At 36.6% G+C, this 21,431-nt stretch overlaps 1 protein-coding gene across 4 annotated transcripts in view; it reads right to left on the bottom strand.

Annotated features, from left to right (window-relative positions):
• Window positions 1-21,431, bottom strand: part of ACAP2 (ArfGAP with coiled-coil, ankyrin repeat and PH domains 2) — a 79,384-nt gene that overhangs the window by 37,082 nt on the left and 20,871 nt on the right. For all 4 annotated transcript variants that reach the window (XM_072867186.1, XM_072867187.1, XM_072867185.1 and 1 more), the window contains exons 3-9: window positions 18,284-18,403; window positions 16,870-16,923; window positions 13,095-13,153; window positions 12,412-12,595; window positions 10,103-10,147; window positions 8,885-8,980; window positions 4,292-4,366 (exon numbers count right to left, since the gene is read on the bottom strand). In XM_072867186.1, the coding sequence (XP_072723287.1) occupies window positions 4,292-4,366; window positions 8,885-8,980; window positions 10,103-10,147; window positions 12,412-12,595; window positions 13,095-13,153; window positions 16,870-16,923; window positions 18,284-18,403 (633 nt within the window). The remainder of the gene's footprint in view (window positions 1-4,291; window positions 4,367-8,884; window positions 8,981-10,102; window positions 10,148-12,411; window positions 12,596-13,094; window positions 13,154-16,869; window positions 16,924-18,283; window positions 18,404-21,431) is intronic.

Raw genomic sequence — 21,431 nt, 5'->3', positions numbered from 1 at the left:
CTCTGCTAAATTTTATAATTAAAGGAGAAAAGCAGTCACATTATAGTTTATTTTTATCTTGGCTCATGGAAAAGTTTAGTGAATCACGAAAAATAATCGGGGTGGAGAGAAATACATCCATCTCTTTCCAGTGTCCTGCATAAGAGAATCACATGTTAATAAACCCAGTCACTTTACGTGATTCAGAATTTTGTATTCCTTAAGCAAACATGCAGCTGATAAAGACTGAATTTTAAACATCACTTATTTACTAATAAGGTGTCAGTTAGGACTAAAGTACATTTCACCTAAACAGAACTAAGAAAATTAAACCAGTATTATAAGTTACATAAGTGCTATATCGCACATTTCATTCCGATTTGAAGGAAGGAACACCTATGGCTTCTATTCTGATACACATTTTTCAAGGTTGGCCAGCCACTGGAAGAGAAACATGTAGAAGTGGGTTATATAAGTGAGGCGTACAGCATGCTTTCATGCCCCTTTTTTTTCTTTTTCTTTAAATGTCCATGAGGGATAGCAAACCAGCTGGCAATGGAAAAACAACTTTCATTTCCACAGTTAATACTAATCTGGTGGGCCACAGAATACTTACTATTCTTGACAGTGTTTCACTGAATGGATTTGCATATGAACGTATCAATTTATCACACATACTGGATTCACTTCATAGCTTGCGTGTGTTCTGTTTCTCTACAAATAATCTTCTTGTTACCAAAACATAAACCCCCATATTTTTCAGCAGCAGAGTTTTTGATTTACTTTCAATATGAAGATTGCTAGCAGGTGATGAAAGCTATTCAAGCCATTTAACCAGTAAACCTTAGGAAGTGTATCAGCATTTTAACATTGCATATGTATTCAATATGTTTTTTTTACTTTAGGGAAGCAGAATTTTTAAAGTTTTTAAAAAGACAGTAAATGGGGGAGCATAAGTACAAAAGAAAACACTAATCTGAAAAGTTACTCCAGCATATACTAAACAGAAGACAAGAACTGTGCACACCCCCCCCATTTAGAAAGTTGCTTCCATTTCCATCCCATCGACAAAGAGAGATGTTTGTCATGCGTAAGTTGAAAGTCCCTTGAGGAAGGGCTTAAAACAACAACAGCCACAATGAGTAACAAGGTTTACAGTCCAAGATAAAGTGAAAGAAGGCAAGATACTCATCGAGCATACAAGTCACTTGAAATACTGGCACATCTTTGTTTTTTGAGACAGGAATTAGTTTGCATTAATTCTCAACAGCAGCTCTGGTTTATGCCTGCTTTATGACTGTGGGAGCATCTGGTTTCCTATCACCTTGTTTACTCAAGATGTTAAAAATTTTCAAATCATTCACACTCCAGCTGTTTCCTGAGCAGTTCTTCGGATGCAGATTTTTTTTTTTTTAAATGAAAAAGGGATTCAAATACAACAAAAACTATTTGAAGTTCAAAGCAAATATTTTTCCTGTATCATTTCCCTCGTTTTAGAACAAAATACTAGCTCTGTCACAAAACCAAAAACCCATAATGCTGTTTACAGATCCAACCGATTTTTAAATTATTTCTTAATTCAACATCTTACTATAACAATGGACTGCAAACTGCTCAGAAAACAAGAGCTATAAATCTTAAGTGATACTGACATTGTGAACCACTCTTTCGATATGAATCTTTCCCTATAAAAATATATTGCAAAATGTTCCCAAAATGATTGTGACATTTCTAGATTAATTCATAGTATGTGTTGCTCCAGATTAATATGGAAAAAAATCTCTTACACTAAAAAAAAAAAAATAATTATTTCCTGCATATTTGCTGGGTAAATAGAACACAAAAGTTAAAACAAAGAAAAAAAAAACCCCAGACATCAATTCTCTTAAAATAGAAATCAAACTATAGTGGTGACCAAGCCCTTCCATGACTTTTGTATCAGCCTCTCAGACAACACCCTAATTAAATAGGATGATGATTGTAAAGAAAAGTGAGATGAGTTATTTAATTAGTGCAATTATTCTGCATGCATATGCACATATATGCAAACACAGGTAGGGGGTGGGTAAGTGTGTGCACATGTGCACTTACCTATACATTTCAGAAAAGGAACTGTTCTTTATCCACACAATGAAGAAAAGGCATCGTTCTGAAGCATTAGATTAAAACTTCAGTATATTAAATGCATATATACCTCATGGAATATTCAACACAAGAAGCAGAAGTTTCAGTAGTTATAAAACATGGAAGGATTTGGCACTGGAAGATTTAGGAATATATGCCTAAGAGGCAGCCTAGTGGAAAGCAACATGACAAGCCATGAGAAAAGAACAGAGAACAAGGTTGCCATCCTGGGCACGTTGACCAGATGACAAATAATGATATAAAGAACAAGATCCAAGGTCTAAGGCAGTTCAAGATTCTGAAATCCTGATGAGCTGGAAGAAAACTTGGTGGGAAGGTTGGGAAAAGCAAGTAGGAGGAGACAAAAAACAGACAGACAACGTGATTTGAGTAAGAAACCAAGAAAATGATTTGACGAGCTATAAGAGGAATCTCCAATAAAGCATGCCCTCCAAAGCCTAGATGCATTAATCTAGGCATTATCATCACAAAAATGCATCAATGATTTCACTGATAAGGACAGGAAACAACATACACAACTTGAAACAGAATTTTAGAGGACAACATACAATGCAATCCGACTGCCCTGATTATATTTTAGAGACAGCGTAAAATTGTCATTTAATTAAAATAAGGAACAATATATAAATAACCTCATTATGATTGCCATTTGTACTAGAAATCACAACTATTTATATTACACACAGATATAGCTTATCAAGTTTCATTAAGCTTAAAAGTTTCAATAACCATCAATACTATTAGAAATAGTTTACCTGTAAAGCAGCCTTAAGCAGCATTTGAAGAAAAAACAAAGACTGTAAACACCACTGGCAACAGTAATGACCATAATTCACAGTAACAAGTTATTATTTCTATGGCCAATTAAAAGATAATTGCCCATAGCTTACATCCTTCACCAAGCACCGCTGTTCTCTAACAGTAAAACCCTCAACTACTGCCCACTCCTGAAACTAGGCCTATTGAGCCCAAACACATTAAAATTTGAACATCAACGTTAATTCTCGAGTTCCATCTCTTTCCCATTTCCCCTCTTCCCCTTCCTAGCCTGTAGTTATCTCCTGTCTGCCTCCAAACACTGCACATCAGCACTGCCCTAAAACGCATCATCATGTCTGCTCAATTTCACAGTTAAAGCAATCCTAATGCTTCCCACCAACTCCTGCAGGAATGATGGTATGAAGTAACAAAAACATTTTCAGCAACCAAAAATGTTACGTTTTCCAATTAGTTTTAATATTGACTCCTACTAAGGCTACCTAAATTATAATCTTAGGATGTTTTCATTCCTGAGTTTATTTACTCATCAGATTTCATTTACATTAGGCTTTTTTTTTTTAATCTATGCCACCTGAATAGATACAGAATGTATTTGAACAAGAGTAAGAAGTGTTGCATTACCTTAAACTGGTATCTAATCCCTTTCAAAAGTACCTGCAGTATTAGCTCACTACCGGAGAGTTCAGTGGAAATATTTTTAACTTCTAGCATTATACCTGCAAAATCAATACTGATCTAGAGCTTCTGAAACATCCAAACAACAGAAGTCATTCCCCCCACAACATGAAATTATCCACATTTTTCTCAATAAGCAAAAATAAGAATTATTGCACATACAAATCTTCCCAAAACAGCAATTTAATGTTATCATGTTCATATTTGTGTACAGTTGAACACCATACATTAGACAGCCTTTACAAAAGTTTACTTTTGCTCTTCACATGCAATAGCAGCTGCCACACTCTACCTCAAAGTGCTGCACTCATATTTGGTACAGTCCAGAATGAAAGTGATACATATGACTGTAGGACTGTGCAGCCTATACACTTCTACAGATACGCAGGAAGGAAAGATAGCAACTTTTACAACTATATTGAATCCAAGATGTAATCGGAATTAAGAGTTCTAATGAAATGTTAGAGTCCCAGCATTCAAATAAATTCCACTGTTCTATTTATGTTTCAGTCAAAACTAAACATAATATTCTGTTCTGTAATACAAAATGAATATCTGCAATCCAACCCTACGCTTAATGATGTGTAACTCTATTTGTCTGCACTAAAGATACCATTCCTCACAGTTCCAATGCAGAGATGCACTGCTGGGGAGACATGCCAGAGATACAAAAAATGTGTGTGCAGTCTGCCTTTTACATTCTCTCAAGTACCTTTTGTTGAATAGTGGAGTGCTTTTGCTCCATATCTCTCTTCTCCTTTGCAGCATCTACAGCCAACTGATCCAGCTGTAAAGAGAAACAGAAAATTGGATCTTTAGATATCAAGAGAAATTTGGCTCAGTAGATTTCATAACACTGACAAAAAAGAACACATTATGTCTAGACATTGCATGAATTTTGTTTTATTTGCATAGTATAATTACTTCTCTGGTCACAAAGTGTTTACCTTGAATAACCACTGAAGCCTCGTTTAAAGCACTGCACTACCATCCTGAATTAACCTCTACGAAAGGTGTACATTTCTTGTAAGCCTTAGAAGAAATGTTTCAAAGAACAGCATGGTGCCAAGCATATGCGACTCTATACCGCATTGGTGCTCAGTCTCCGAAGAGAATGACTCATGCTTTAGCTGCTCTTGCTGGCTGACTGGCCTATGCAGCAGCACTGGCATTAGCAGCAAAAACTAGAAGGAGCAAATGCTAGTGATTTTTCCCCTCCACAAAGCGGGGGAACTGCCTCAACCAGGCTTTTGTATTGATAGTTTTGATAAGGTCACTAGCAGTATTTGAGCAAGATTCCTTGAAATCTTATGTAGAACCATTCAAACTGTTTCTAGTTTCAGAAGTAACAACATCATTTTGCAAATAAGAGAGACTGTCACAAAGGAGAGCATTTAAGTTAGCATCCTTACAAAGTCTGTGATAATAAAAAAGACACTACCAAAAACTTGCTGCAAGCATGTCTATAGCACTACCATATAAACTTTTTCCTTTTAAAACCAGAAGGAAAAAAGAGGCAGGACATTTAAGATATCATTTAAGAGAGTAAGTTTGGGGTTTTGTTGCTTTTTTGTTTGGCTGGTTTTGTTTTGTTTTGGGTTTTTTGTGTCCCCCCCCGTCCCCCCCCTTTTTTTTTTTTTAACAGACCCATTATCTAATGTTTAAGTAAGAGATATGGTGGAGGAGCAGATGCTGCCTGAAAGACCACTTAGCCTTGTAGTTATGTGATATGCTACAGAATCTGATGAATGACTCCTTTATCCAACCTGTAATACAAGACTGCCATTAACCCCAGTCACAGCATCTTACTGAATAACAATGCAGATGCAATACTGAACACAGTAGTAGAGCCCGCAGCTTTACATCTGTGGGACAGACCTCGTTCTACTCCAGGCCTAGAACGAGAAGACCGTGAACAGTGTGCAACACCAGTTTTCCAGCTGAAGTCAGCCACATGGCAGAGGGCACAGTATGATTAACAGAACCTCCAATTGACACAAACAAGATCACCTCCACCCACTCTCATAACAACAAATGAGAACCCCTGCCAACTCCAGTCATTTGCCCCAATGTTGTATTTCCCTTGCTTGAAATGATGTTAATGAGAAAAAAGGGACAAAACCTGCCTCTTACACCCTTGTGCTAGACAGTGTCCAACAATTAAGGAGCCATCAGATAGTCAGGACATTTGGATCTAATTCCATACTCTGTTACTTTTCTCAACTCTTCTCTCCCTGGCTTCTTCTCTGGCTCAGATGGCTATACCAGCACTTTCACACCTTACAGGTATTTGTGAAAATGAACACGTTAAAGACTGAAGTGTCCAGATGTCATGTTTATGTAGCTATACAACTTACAAATGATAGAAGAGCCTCTAAAACAGAGACTGCGCTGCCACTGTGCTCAAAGACTGTTTTGCACCAAGAACCCTGGGAAACCCATTCTTTTTTGATAAAGATGAGAACTTGTCCAAGGCCTATTGAAGACTTTATAGGAATCAAGCTTCTTGCTAAAACCTCAGATTCAGGAATCTGCACATGGCCCCCAAGAAATTCTTCCTCCTACCCTGCTAGGTGAAACAGAAGGTAGCCATGTTCAGATTAGGGCAATTACCTCTGATTTATCTTAAATACAAGTGTTGAGGATACATTTACCACACTGTTAAGTGCCAAAACAAAGTTCTTAACAGCAGCTCACTTAATTTACTTTTTTTACTGTCAAGACAGCATTGCATCATTCCTTTTTCCAAGCTCAGACCAGAATTTCTTCTTTTCACTGAAGTGAGCAGCACATCAACTGTCTTAAACAAAAAAGACCAACAGCATACAACTATCAAGAGCTGTGGCCAATTACACAACTAAACTACCGAAATCACAGTCATTGTACCGCTACTGGGTAGTCAAAAAATTAGTTTTTTCAAAATACTGCATTTACTGGTAAATGTATTTTCATAAGCATATAGTGCTATACGTGGTATTCTGTAGAGAACTAAGACTAAAGTGTTTAGCTTTTTGAACAGTCATCTCAGAATGAAAATTCAAATTTAAACTAATATCACATTTCATATGAAAAGTGCCCAATACCATGATTTCCATGCAAAAGCTTATATGATACTTGTGTGCCATTAAAGATCCCCCTGCAATGATCTGATTCACAAGCAATCCTACCCTGACCTAAAATATCCAGAAAGCAAAATTGCTCAATCCTATCCCGTCATGTAAAGCAGTTATTTTGAAAATGCAATACAAAAGAATTAAGTTATAACTCTTCTATTTAAGATCACTTCAATTTTAATACTTCAGGTGTTGTTAAACCTTGTAATCAAGACCACACACAAAATTTACCTGGGAATGGAAACTCACCAACAGAAAGACTCTGACAGTATTTTCAGAAAAATATAGCAAATCTCTGTTTTGTTATGTCACAACATACCTTCTCTCTGACCTGTTAAAGGTAGAAGCTTCAACCAATACAAACTGCAAAGCCATTAACTGTTAAACTTTCATAAGCTATTTACAAGTCTGCTTCTGTCATGAAAAATATCCATTACTTAAATGCCAAGGTCTGACACAAAAGAATAATTCAGCAAGTTGTACAACTTTAGGGTCTTCAGTCTCTCTTTGCTCCAACTGCAATATATTTTAAACATTCTCAGCTTCAGATTTTCTAAATTTAACTCCTTCAGTTGCTAGGATACCAGCACCAAAATGAATGTTACACAATGCTCCTTACCAGATCAAGCAAAAGGATGACCAGCCATTCAAAAATAACCTTGTGTTCCTTGCTCAAATAATCTCAATGAAATGAAAGCATAGCTGGTAGCATAAACCACTACCAACTCCATAGTTTTTGTCTCCTTTCCCCATCCCCTCTTCTGTAGAGGTACAGGACACAGATTCTATACTATCAAAATACTCCAGTTCAATAGTTACAACCCAGAATGGAAGGATGTGAAAGAATAAAAAGGCACAACTAAGGACAGAGTCATGTGCACCTGAACCTTGCAAGTGCCACTATTACACCAAATATGGAGGGCTGTAGCTGTACAGAAACTTCCCTTCTTGATGGCAGTGCCAGCTCAAGCAGCCTGCCTCTCTTCTCAGCTCCATCACTTGCTCGCCACACACATGCACACACACAAGCACACATTTCCCTGACGTGTGTTTGTGCAAGTAATTAAGACCCACAGTAACCTGACTGGGGACTAGCCTAGCAGAAAAATAACTATTTAGACATTTGATTGTTGGACTTATTTTCTACAGCTCCCAATCTGCTTCACTGCACAGACACAGAAGCAGGTTGAGGGGCACAGATGACGACAGCGCTGTGGCAGGAATAATCAGCTCAGAACAATGTCATTTCTTAGACATTCAATGACATGTCTACTTGAGATGAATGCAAATAAATGTTTGCTGTCATTTATTTGCTTTTTTATCTGGATAGACACTTAGAATTTGGGTTGGCTTTGTTTCGTGGATCAGGTTGAGAAGTGGCAATAGAGGGTTTTACATCAGTTCAGTTGTTGCAAGTCCTCGGACAGAAGTGAGGAAAAAAAAAAAAGTGTTGTACAAGTATTTCCAGGCCCATTCAACTTGCACTGAAAACAAGTCAAGACACTGCGGAGTCTTCTTCCTGCACCACAGACAGATCTTCAGATGAATATTGTATGTTCTTAATCTACTTTGCATAACTATTTTCAATGTCTCCTGTGTGCAGTTGGCTGTGGTCCATCTAACCTTTTCACGAGTCCCTCACTGAAAACCCCGAAGTTGCAATTGTGTGTTCTTAAACTTAAACAACAAAACTGGGCAAGAAGGATTCAGTGTATGAACTCTGTTTTGCACTACTTATTAAAATCAGACTTCTGTTTTATGGTCTAAGTTGCTAACATCAATAATATTTTTGGCACACTGCATAATTTATACAGTAAATAATGTATACAAGTAGAAGGAAAAAAACTAATCTACTTTTTATTGTTAAATATATTTATAACATGGGTCATACACAAAAGAATTTTAAAACAAAATAATCCACTGTCCTGAATACCAGAGTACCTCAAATGGCACTACATGGCTATGTTTAAGTATGTAAATCCTAAAGGTAGTATTAATTTTAGTAAACAGACAACCTTCAGTTTCTAACTATTTTCATTCAAACTGCTTACAGTGTATTTTTATGCTTTGCCTTTATCACACTACAGTTCCCTTTTTGTTGAATAAAAATGTTATATGCCTGATATGTATGCATATATCAAGTTTTCATCCATTCTAGCATATAGTTATAAATTTTTAAAGTAATTTGTTACCTGTGCACCAAGATCTTTCATGTAGGGCTCAAGTTCACTAAAAAGATCATAGCCTTGATGGAAAAAAGCCAGGTGGGCATACATGAATGATAACATCTAGAAGGAAAAAAAAGTATATTTTTTTAAAGGATAAATATTTATCACATATCACATAAATAGATCACTTAACTAATCCACATTAACAAACTTAAAATACAATTCCAGGGCTAATTTCTGCTCTCTTGTGTCCCGGCAATTTTACATCAATATCTCAGAGTTTCCAATGTTGTAAATAAACATGCAAGGTAAAGGCAAAGAACCCAGCCAAAAATCTCAGAAATTGGTTAATAGTATTAATCCCATTAACAAGACAAAACAAATCTACTTAAGGGCAGAAAATTACTTCTAATTCATGTAACCTGAAACTTTTGTTATCTCCTGTTTAACTAGGACATGTAAATTAGAGAGGGGCTACAGAATATACTAATGATCTAAAACTATAACCTTTATGAACACAGCTGAGAAGACTGTCCAGTCTTAAAAAGAAAACAATCTGTGAAGATGCAGAGCAGAATGGCAAGCAGCTATAAAACTGTGATCCAACTAAAGTTTTCACTATTTAAAAGGAATTAAGAAAATCATGGGAGTGCAACTTTAAACCTTTGAAAAAAAAGAGCACCATTTAATTTGGCAGTCTCTACCTCAGTAAACTTTTTACAGAGAAAATATGAAGCAGAAAAGGGAATACAATCAGAAGAAAACTAGTGTGCAGATATAGCTGTATATTAATTTAGCAGATAGCAAATATACAACATGCTTTAGTATGGTATTACAATATGCTACTTACATAAAAAAATACCATTTTTGTAGAAAGATCTGAATCCATCTTAGAATAGATTATAAGTAGTACTTATTGTTTATAAATGAATATAGCAGACCTAAACAGCAGAATTCTTGGCAGACAAAGTTTGATTTTAACCATGAAACACATACCAAAGAGTCAACAGCAGTGAAAACCTTGAAGTGTTCAAATCTGAACCAAAAGGATTGCCAAAAACAGTTAAGCATCTATGCCCAGTTATGGTAAAGGCCAAACTGACTGTCACCAAGGTGTCAAATGTACTGGCAATGTTTTGATGGGTAAAAGGACTAAATTTTTAATATACTGCTTTGCAGTCACATTTTTAATTTCAGATGTATCTAAATATTTTCTATACAAAAAATAAAAGTATATCTTACTGATTTTAAGATTTCTGCTCTCCTTTGAGACTGAAGAACGTTGATCTAGAAAAAAAAAAACCAAGCAAGCAACTTATTTCATTCTACTTGCAAATCTTCCACACAGAAGTAAACTTCAAGTTACATCCAAATAATCATATCAAAGCTTAAAACATTGGAAGAACATAACTCAGTATCAGACTTCACAAAGCACTTTTAAAAGAAGATGCATTCTGGTTTTGTCATGATATTAAAGCGATGCAATCAGAAAAAGCTTGCGAAGCTAGAATTTTGCAGGTATAGTCACAACTTGCTTATATTGGGGGAAGGGAAAATATAAGACATCACGTGCTAGCTAGAACTAATATACTACACCTTTCAAGCATGGAAAATTGGTACCCATTTTCAAGAGACTGAATTCAACATGTTTCAAATACCCTTTCTCACAGCATGAGCTAACCCAGCCCACCAACTTCTTACAGAAGCTGCACTCAGCACCACTGTGGTCTCCTGCCAGGGGAGAGGAAAGGACGGAGGCACATTTGTTTTTGCCCTTGAACTGACATTGTCTAAAGTGTCCCAAAACTGTGATATAGCCCCAGCCTCTGAAACAAGCAAGATCATAATAGCTTCAGTAAGTAATTTTTCATGTATACTTGCACTTTTAAGCTAGCTGAAGTCACTGACCAATGGTGTTGCTCTAGAACCTGAAGAATTTCATATCATATAGAAAAAATAACTGGTTTTTCACACTCACCTAGTTCTTCTATCCTCTTTGTCCCCTAATCTTTAAGGTTGTCATCTAGAACTACAGATTTTACTTTAAAAGCCCCATTTACCAGAAACATGCATGATTTTGTAATTTAACACCTCTATGTCAGTTTAAAATTCCAGCAAAAGAAATAAACTTACTGAAGCTATAATCAAAACCAGATTGTACTTCTATACTTAAATAGTCAGTATTTTGGAAACCTTCTGCAACAAAAATAATTAAGATTTGTTTGTATAGAACAAACCCTCAACTTGCAAGGCAAAAAAAAAAAAAGCAAAGGTTTTGAAAGCCAATTTAAAAAGCCAATATAGCTACAAAGAGACCATAGTTGTGAAGCCACTTTTCCAGAAGAGAGTCACTCAAGCAGAAAGAGTTCCTAAAGCTGAAATCATTTTTGCCCACATTAAGAGATGCTGAAATTTTCCCCTGTGACTTTAAATGCAACTTTATCAGAGGAACTGCTCATACTTTGAACATACGAATTCCAGGAGGCAAACGATCTGCAGTTCAATGCACACACAAGGAACTGGCCTATAGTAATGACCGCCAGCTTCCCCCCACCGCTACTATTCGATGTTCATACAAATTATGAAGTGGTACATAATTCTTATGACTTTTTAAACATCAAAATTAACTTTGTCCTTCGTGTTCAAAAGGCAGGAGTTCAGTGTTGACCGCTGACCACCATATCTGTGCACGTCCCCTGGCTGATCAGATCAATTCCACTTCACTTTACAGGCAATACATGCAATTTAAAGAACACTTAACTAAGCTTTAAATGACTGACTAGACTGTCACAAGTCAAGATGATAACGTCTAATATAAAACTAACGTAACTGTAAAGGGTTGTTCTGTGTTTGATCATAGGAGAACCCCAGAACTATTTAGGAGCCCCCAACCCCTCATAACATCTGAGTTGCAATAATCCTGTTTTTGCTGTAGTTGTAGGTAACTATGAAACAGATGAATTGTAAGTATCAACAGGAAGTTTATTATTATTTCACAGAATTAAAAGAAGTAGGACAAAGAACACCTCTCAACGCTCTATAGGAGATCTGCATTAAAAAGCAAAAGAGCAGTTATGTTCTTGATTTCCCCTATGGCACAATGCCAAACTCTGAGGTTTCTAGATAAGTAGGCTGAAATTGTAGTAGTAGCCAAAATCCTATATCAGAATTATTCAGGTAATTTGTATTTCCTAGCCTAGGTTACAGTTTTTACTTCAAACATATATGGAACTACAGTATAGCCGACTCACAAAATACATTTAGCTAAGTATTAGGCAAACACTGTTTTTTCAAAACGAATGTTCAAATTGAAAATTAAACTGTGTCATTACAGCAGCAGCACTGAATACCGAAGCATTAAGCAGTAAGAATGCATCAAGTAAATTAATTTTGCTCAGATTTCATTAAAAAAGAAATTACTTGCAAAGTTATTCCTTTTTCATTGAATCTCCACAGCTTCTGAGAAGCTTACAATAAGAACTTTTAAAGGACAGATCTCTAACTATATGTAACAGATGGTTTTGAAAAATAACTTTTATTGCTGCACTTACCTGAAGAACATAATCCAGAGCTATGTGTCGAAAACATTTCCGTGTTGCAGTCAAAATATTGGTTGCTTCCTCTACTTCGTGTTGCTTATTTCTTTGAACTTGGGCATTTTTTACTAGAGCATTCTCTTTTTCTTCACTAACTTTTTCAAACTGTTTCTTTGCATCCTTAAACTTCCTAATATCTCTTAAGAAAAATTGGATAACAAATTAATTCCAAAGCATGAAAAAACTGTTTAAAGATACACTAGACAGACCATGCTCGTGACTATTACAGCTAGTTTCTTTGTTTTCATATTCTTCAATAAACGCTTGGATCAAACAGAAATCATACAAAGTATGATAGAAGCTTCTCTGTCTTTCTCTTCTGAGGAAAGGACACAACTGAAATTTAAATAAATGCATCTCATGCTTACCAGGGAAAAGCTTTGGTAAGCACTTTTTTCCCCTAAGCTTAGACAATGGCAACATGTAATTAAGATCAGTAATTCATACTATTTCAACATTTCTGCAGCTGGATCTAAGGCCTCACTGATTTGGGGTGATTTCTGACAAGCTTTAATATATACTTCTCAATGTATGCCTGGCAATTTTCAGGAAAGATAGTTGACCAACAGACTCAAATCAGATGTTTTTAAATTCTATTTTACCTATAATTTTCCCATTAGAAGTGCAAATTAACTTACTCTTTAACAAAAGTCTGAAGCTGTGCTTTAATTGATCTTTGGGTTTGGTCAAACAGGATCTGAAAGAAAAGCATTATTATGTAGGTCAATAACTTAGGGGTATTCATAACTTCTCATTTTAGACATACACATGGTTATTATGCAGAATTAGATGAGAATTAAACCAATGTGTCTCTAATATCAAAATATAAAACCCTTCAAAGTAATTTTGAAATAAATAAAAAATAAGGAATAAAATAAGGAAAATAACAGAAACCCAACACCTTTTGCTGGTCTTTTCTTAAAGACTGTGGTTATAAGGAAAGACAAGAGCTCCTGGCATCTCACTCTCTCATCCTGACAATATAAGACATGCCTACTTTCATAGAACATGTTTATTATGATTATTAATCAGTCAATAATATTACCTTGAAGAAACTACTTTGAATGTTAAGTAACAAATTTTTTTTATTCTTACAGAAACTTTCCCATTTTAACCAACAACTAAAAGAAATGAAACCATAGAAAGAACATGCCCTTAACTTCTGGCAAAAAAAACACAGACTGAAATTAATGCTGAAAGTGTAACATACATGAGTAATTAGTACCACCTCCTTTACATAATATGTTTGTAAAAAAACGCCCACTGTTGAAGTGTTAAGAAGAATGGTTGCTTCTTTTTCTAAGATTAAGTGTTCTACGCCATGCTTCTCAAATTTTGTATGATTTGGGGAGGCTGGGAGTAGGGGAAGGAGCAGAATATAATCTAGTCATTCAAACTGTAAAGCTTGAGAAATTTGTTACGTTTCCAAGGCCAAAGCATACCTGAATGTTAGACAACTTGTATTTTCTCTTATGACCCCAGAAATTCTAACTGAGGAGTGAAAATGCACATTCCTTCAGCTTCACATCTGCCCTCTGAGTTTTAGGACAGAATGGAACAGGTCAATGGCTATGGGACAAATCCTTTTGCCACCTATCGTTGTGCAGACCACAAATGATGCCTTAATTCCCAACTCCTCTACACCTCCCATTCTGCATTATGGAAATATACAAGGCACAATCACAAAAAAATAAAGAGGTGAAAGAATATAAGGAAGTAGTAGTTGGCCCAACTGAACAGAATCTCTTCCAAAAGGTAAAGATCTTTAAGCGTTAAATAATTTTATTGAAAGAGCAAGTCAAGAACTGAAAGTTTCAGGTCAAACAATGTTTTCTTTACACGTTCTCAGTCTTAGTTTCCCTGTTCACAAAATTTGGGAATGAAAAGCCATGCAATGCCAAGTACTGACAGCAGAACCCTTGCCAGCTTGTTTCTCTTTTCCAGAAACACTGAAGGAAGGAAAACATGACTGAGTTTAAGTCACCCATTAACAGTGGTACTACATCCTTCATCCAGTCTCCGTTTCTGGAGGTTTTCAAGACCAAATGGGATAAAATCCTAAGCAACCTGCTCCAGCCTCAGAGCTGACCCTGATTTAGGCAGGCAGTTGAACCTGAGGCCCCTTCCAACCTGAATTGTCCTATACCTAACAGTAACATATTGAAGATCCTGCTTGTATTCCCACTTTGGGAAACCAGAAAAACAGACAACTAGAAGAGATAAAGAACTTCGTGACAAGCTGGAAGTCATGCTGGGACTACTCCCACTGCTGACATTTAAGCTTGCCAGTGCCTGAGGACTGCACCAATCAAGATCAATACAGGAAGAGTATAACCAGATGGGAACTCAACTGATTAGTGGACTCCCAGAAATATGAGCCTTCTAATTCTGCTTATAGTAACGTAGAGGAAAGAAGTGTTAGGTAGAAAAATACATACACATTTTTCCCCTAAAAGAACAGAAAAGAGTGCCCAGACCATGATCTGACTAGATTTACAGCCTCTCCAATACATTACCTTTCACACACTCCAAACCAAGTCTAAGGAAGCTGCTATTTGCCATACGCTGTCAAAGCTACTCCCCCACCGCTGAATCAGTGAAGATGCTGCATTAGTCTGGTTCCTAGCCTTATTTGTAGCAAAGCCTCATATGAGAAAGCTGACAGTCATCCAGATCTCAGTGGGACCATCTCCTACCCCTTCCCTCCTTCCTCTGGAAGATGCCTGCCTCTCCTCTTTCTTCCTCTAACTTCTTCTCACTCATGAAGGCTCTCCTGCCAACTTGGTCAACAACAGAGCTAACGCTCTGAGCTAGTAAGCCCTGCTGAACTAAGCAGATTCACAAAAAGCAACACAGGACCACAACATGTCTGGCAAAGCTCTACATTAGAACCCCATAACATGCCTCACTTCTTATGTTTGTGCCTTTTGATAAAAGCCACTGTCCTACTCACTATGCTTCAGCACAGCAAAGAACTGGAGGGAAAAAAAGCAGAACATAACTCAGAGTGGTCCTACTTAGATCTGCAAAGAAATCTTCTTTTAATATGGCTTGTTCTTTGCTTTCTGCCTTCAATCTGCCCTAAAGGGAGAATTGTGCTGTACCAAATTTTACCAAAGCACTGCAAGCCACAATCATGGAGAACAAGAACAGCCGCAAGAACGTAGGACCTAGGTCAGATGTGTCAAAAAGAGCATACCATATAGCAAATACATGGTTAACAGGGTAACCAGCAGCAAGAACTGTGATGAAGAGTGTAAAACAGGGACAGCCAACTGGATTCATCTGCTCAATCTAATCTGCAGAAATCACTGACATGAAAGTAACGCTTTCTCCCACTACTGCTGCTTTGAACCTTTACACTAGCTTCTCTCTACCAAAGTATCACTGTCCACTTACTCCCCTCTTTACAAGTTTTCATTATATTAGGTGTAGATATGTATGCCTCATATAATGGAAAGGAAATCCAGCTCAACAGTATTAACCTACTTCCCTTTGTTTCCCTTCCCTTCTAAAAGCATGCATTTTCAAAATAATGCCTAATAAGCCAGTTTTAGGAAGCTAAGTTAATGCTAACAAACTTAATTAGAGCTGAAGCTGTTTGAACTGCATTCTCTGTATCTCATTACATTTTAAACTCCTAGTGGTATTAAAAAAAAAAATAATTTTAAGTGCCCTGAATATTTTCAGCACTTTGGAGACACTTCAGTTGCTTTCCAGCAATTTGCTTGAAAATGAAAGAAAAGCAGTAGGGGCCAAGGGAAGAGGAAGAAAACAGGAGAAAACCACATCTCTTTGCCTTTCAGGATATAAGACTAAACTCTTTAGAGGAGAAAAAAATAAATCCGTTTTCAATCCAGGCAAAACTGTGCTTTCTAATGAAGTCTGACATGCTAAAAATCACTATTAGTCTTAAATCCTAGTATTTTCTCCTTCCTCTACACTTGTCTAAATCTGTCATACTTCCAAAAAGAAAACTACACACAAATCAGAGGAGCTTCGTTTTGTGCATTATAAAGGATGGGAAAAAAAAGTAGAAAATATCGAAAAGGTAATCATTATTTCAGTCCAACAAAGAAATATGCTCATAGTTTGTTACTGCTGCCCATCAGTTCGATTAAAAAAGATGAAACAATCCAGTATTTACTCTGTCTTACAGCACTGGGTTTTAGTAAAGCTTACAAATTCCAAACCAAAAATAAAGCAAGATAAAAATATGCAGAAAAGGGGATATAAATACTTCATAAACAAAATATAAATAAAATATTTACAAGTATAAAATGAGAAGTATTTAATACCACTTAAACCATGACTTTGCAAATACTATCAACAAGAAAAGCTTTAGCATTATTCTGTTATCTAATATAACTGGAGGTAAGCTATCAGTGTCATGTTTCAGCTAGAAATACTTACATTGTGATAACTGATCATTTCCTGTAAGGTGTCAGAGAACTTTGTCAAACTGGTCTGTAAAGAGAAAAAGTGGTTTATGTTAAGCCCTACCAAATACACAGCACGAAAGCAACGTTTCAGAGGTTTACAGCTTTTCAGTAAAGAACTTGGGAATTGATTTTCCTTAGCATGATTATTAAACTAAAACCATTACACTAGAAGGAGAAACATGGGGGTAATATCAAGTAAATCTATTAAAGCCACAAGCAACAAAAATGTTACTGCTACCTACCTATATATAAAGGACCAAACCGAAGCAAAGCAGGAAAAATTCAAATTAGGTTGACTAAACTATGGGAAGTTCACATAATTTAGCACATTAATTTACAATATTTAATATTACACTACTTAGAGTATTAAACATTAACTCCAAAAACCTGGTTAACATGTTGTAATCATCAGTATACACACGTTTACTGTAGGAACTAGTGCCTCACAGACAATATGCTCAACAACATCGACATCAATCTGTACAATCAATGTCTCAAACACAGTTAGAAAACAACGTTCCCTAATATATTTGGATGATTGCTTATTGCTTACAGAACAAGTGTAACAAAAGCCTGCTTGGAATCAAATAATGTAAGTTTTACTAGATTGCCATCACACTACGTTTCTAGCAAGTAAATGTCCAGACAACAACAGTTTCAGTTGCACACAGACTATACTGAAGTTCACAGGCATTATCTATTTCAACTAGTGTGTGAAGATGCATACATGCAATTGATGTTCTATTACATAACACGCATTAAATATAGATGATATACACACAGATGTGTATATACACACATAATTATACCTGCATATTACACAATTTCATACCTCATTTCAAAGTAACATAGACAGGAAATATTAGGTGTTCCAAAGTAGCCTAACAAGACATCAGTCTGAGGTTACACTATCAAAGTGGGCTCTGTACATTTAAAAATTTAAATTTCTATGTATTAGAGAGAGTGCCAGTTTCAGGACCCAAGAGATCAACTCAGGGAATTTAGTTGCAGAGAGCCAGCTCTTAGGATCTCAAAGAGACTAAAGGGACTAGAACCCCTTTATTTAGCAAAGTAAACAGGGCAGCTGTTCACAACCTCAACCTGACTTTCTCCACTCCTCCCAAGACTATTCCTAACCTAATACATATTTTCTGGAATTTGGAAAACCCTTGCCATTGCAGGTTAAAGTGGAAACTAAACAGCACAGACACCTGGAGTGCACCACAGTCAAAAAAGCTCACTCTTAAGACATCTCAAAGAAAAAGGAGCAAAAAGGCCAATAATAGTATAAACTTCAACTACTTCCCTTGCTAACTGTTATATTTTACCCTATGCATTTTAAGCTATGCTTTTCTCCTTTCATTTTCACCTCTTAAAGAGCTTACCTCAACCAATGCATCTTTGCAGGAATATTGTGCAAGGTCTCGAATTCCATTCATGAACTGTTTGTTGGCTGTACAGAATGCTTTCCCAGTATCAATCATTGCAATACAAAGCTTCACCAGCTAAAAAGAGGAAAAAAAGACAAAGTGGAAGTTTTTTGTTTTGTTTTTTACACCACCATATAAACATGGAACACGCTGAGCTTAGGTAAGACTGAGAAACAAAGATTTCAAAAGTTAAATTCTAAATTTACAGAGCCTCACATTCTATGAAAAGCTTTCTATTGTATAGTGATAGCTATAAAAATACTACTCTAGGTCAACTGATAAGCCATTGAGAAGGTTACTACTCTTTATAATTTATTTTTTATTTGTTTTATTGTTAACTGAGATTTTGCACATATTTCAAGAGAGGTGGCTGTATGAGGGCAAAAAGCGCAGCAACTAAAACATAACTGGTTAAAACCCAAGCAAATTAAGTGTTTTGTGGTTTCTGAGCCAAAAAAAATCCCAAGAGAAACCCACATCAGTTGTTTCATCTTGAGATACTCAGAATACAGGCACAGAAAAGCAAAAGGTTATCTGCAGAAAGCACAACTGAAGAGAGATGGTTACATCTCAGAAGGTGAAATCAATCATGTTTTCACTCATACAAGACTAGTCTTTCTCTGATGGGTTTCCATCCCTACCACTCACTGCTTAGGTCAGCACCTTAGCTATCATGGTACTGCAGAGTCTGATATGAAGACTGATGACTGACAACATCCGTCACAGTACCTTGTGATGGATGTTTTCCCACTTTTTGAACCATTTATGCACTGGGCCATTCATGAAAGAAAGAATGATTAGTGCGATCACTAAGATGCCCTCTTGAGAGAAGTGTCATGGTTTAACCTGGCAGGCAGTTAAACACCACACAGCTGTTTGCTCACTCCCCCCACCCAGTGGGATGGGGGAGAGAATCAAGGGGAAAAAAAAAGTAAGATTCATGGGTTGAGATAAAGACAGTTTAATAGGACAGAAAAAGGAGGGGAAAATAACAACTACAATAATAATAAATTATAAAAGAATATACAAAGCAAGTGATGCACAACGCAATTGCTTACCACCCACCTACCGATGCCCAGCTGGTTCCCAAGCAGCAGCCCCCTGGCCAGCTTTCCGCTAGTTTATATACTGAGCGTGACGTCATATGGTATAGAATAGCCCTTTGGCCAGTTTGGGTCAGCTGTCCTGGCTATTCTCCCTCCCAGCTTCTTGCGCACCTGGCAGAGCATGGGAAGCTGAAAAGTCCTTGACCAGTGTAAGCACTACTTAGCAACAACTAAAACATCAGTGTGGTATCAACACTGTTCTCATGCTAAATCCAAAACACAGCACTATACCAGCTACTAGGAAGAAAATTAACTCTACCCCTGCCAAAACCAAGACAAGAAGACATATTATAAATTGAGTTCCCCCACCCTAAACCAAACTGAGAATAAAATCAGAAGATTGAACCTTTATCTCTGAAGAATTTTTGAAGGATATTAGACAAATTTTCATTAAGAAAAACATGGAAGTACTTATTCCCATGTTGAGGCAAGGAAACCACCCACATGACCTTCCTGCCTTATTTACCCAGTAATTTTTGTGTTGACTCGGATTCTCTTAGGAAAAGAAGAAATCTGAGCATCATCTCCCACATTCTGATGAATGGCCAAGGTGCTTGAACAATGGACAGAAAAATCACTACCAACGTGATCCTTTTTTCCTCCATTTTTGTTTATGGTTCACAACCCTGAACCCAGCGTCCTTTCTTCCAGAGGGGAAAAAAAATGCAGATAATGTAGCCTAAAGTCACAATTGTGGGACAATAAAACTAAATTTAGTACAAATAACTGAGCAGAAAAAGTTACCAACCAAGTCTAGACAAATCATTACCCTCAGGCCATAGTTACTTCAGCTCACACAAGAAGCTTGGCTTTCAACTTAAGTATTATACTAGATCACTTATACTTCACATTACAATTAAACTAAATACTTACCTTGTGTACTTGCTTTCTTGTCAGGGGAGCAAATGGGTTTGGGTGTTTTTGTTTTCAAGAGTACTAGGATATTGTCTCAGGGCAAAGAATAATACTACAATTAGAGCTTTTCCATGATAGAATGGTATATTTGGCACTGGCCTCCTGCAAGAGGCTGGGGGCAAGGCCCTGAATAATGCCCCTTAAGGAATTTGAGAATTCTTTTCCCCAAAAATGACCCTTTTAGACTGCTGGAAAACACAAACTCGCAGGATAGATTTTTCAGATCCTTTAAATACTTACATCATTTAATCTACCAAACCAGATTCATCACCCCTGCAGTCTTATACCCATCAGTTTCACCAGAACTCACACCAAATCAAAATTAAGTATCTTAAATTTATTTGGAAAGAGCAAATGGTTACATTATTAACTACAAAAGCTAGAAATATTATTACAAGAAGTAACAAAAAGTCTTCAGACTTAAAACTACACTTGACACTGACTTTGTCTCTATCTTTCTACAGCCAACTCGCAGCTGCAGGAACAAAAGTTCAAGTTCAAAAAGTAGCTAAGGAGGTGAACAAATGACATCAGCCTACCACATTAAAACACAAGCAAAAAATAATGTTAAACATTTAGCATAAAATTCTAAGGAAAGGAGACTTTCTGCTTATGTAAAATGAAAATAAGCCATCCTCAAAATACTAGCAAAGAAAGAACAAAAGCCTCCAAGTACTACTGGTTAGGAAACCAATAAATGGATTGTAAGGCACTGAAAAGATGCTACATATAACCTTTTATATACATGCACAAAGCATGACAAAAAGCAGGATGAATTTTACTGTAGTTAAGTCCTCTAGACGAAAGTGAAGGATATATATACCTATCCCGCTGTGACTGTGTAGCAGACTACCAAAGACAGAAAGCATTGACTTTAAATCTCTAAAACAAAGAGTATCCAGATGTCCTCACAGTATGCAGTTGTCATAAAACATAAGCTCTCAATGCAGGGGTGGCCAACTCCTGGCTTTTAACTGAGATGAAAGCTGAGTTAGTTTCCATGCAGCTCCCACTGTGGGCTGAGCCACATGAGTGCGAGGGGGCCACAGGGGCAGAAGGGTATTGCACAATCCAAACCCTCA

This window comes from Ciconia boyciana, chromosome 7 (genome assembly GCF_034638445.1).
Source record: "Ciconia boyciana chromosome 7, ASM3463844v1, whole genome shotgun sequence".
NCBI lineage: Eukaryota > Metazoa > Chordata > Aves > Ciconiiformes > Ciconiidae > Ciconia > Ciconia boyciana.
The sequence above is the reverse complement of the archived record's forward strand: the minus strand, read 5'-3'. Positions and strand labels throughout refer to the sequence as shown.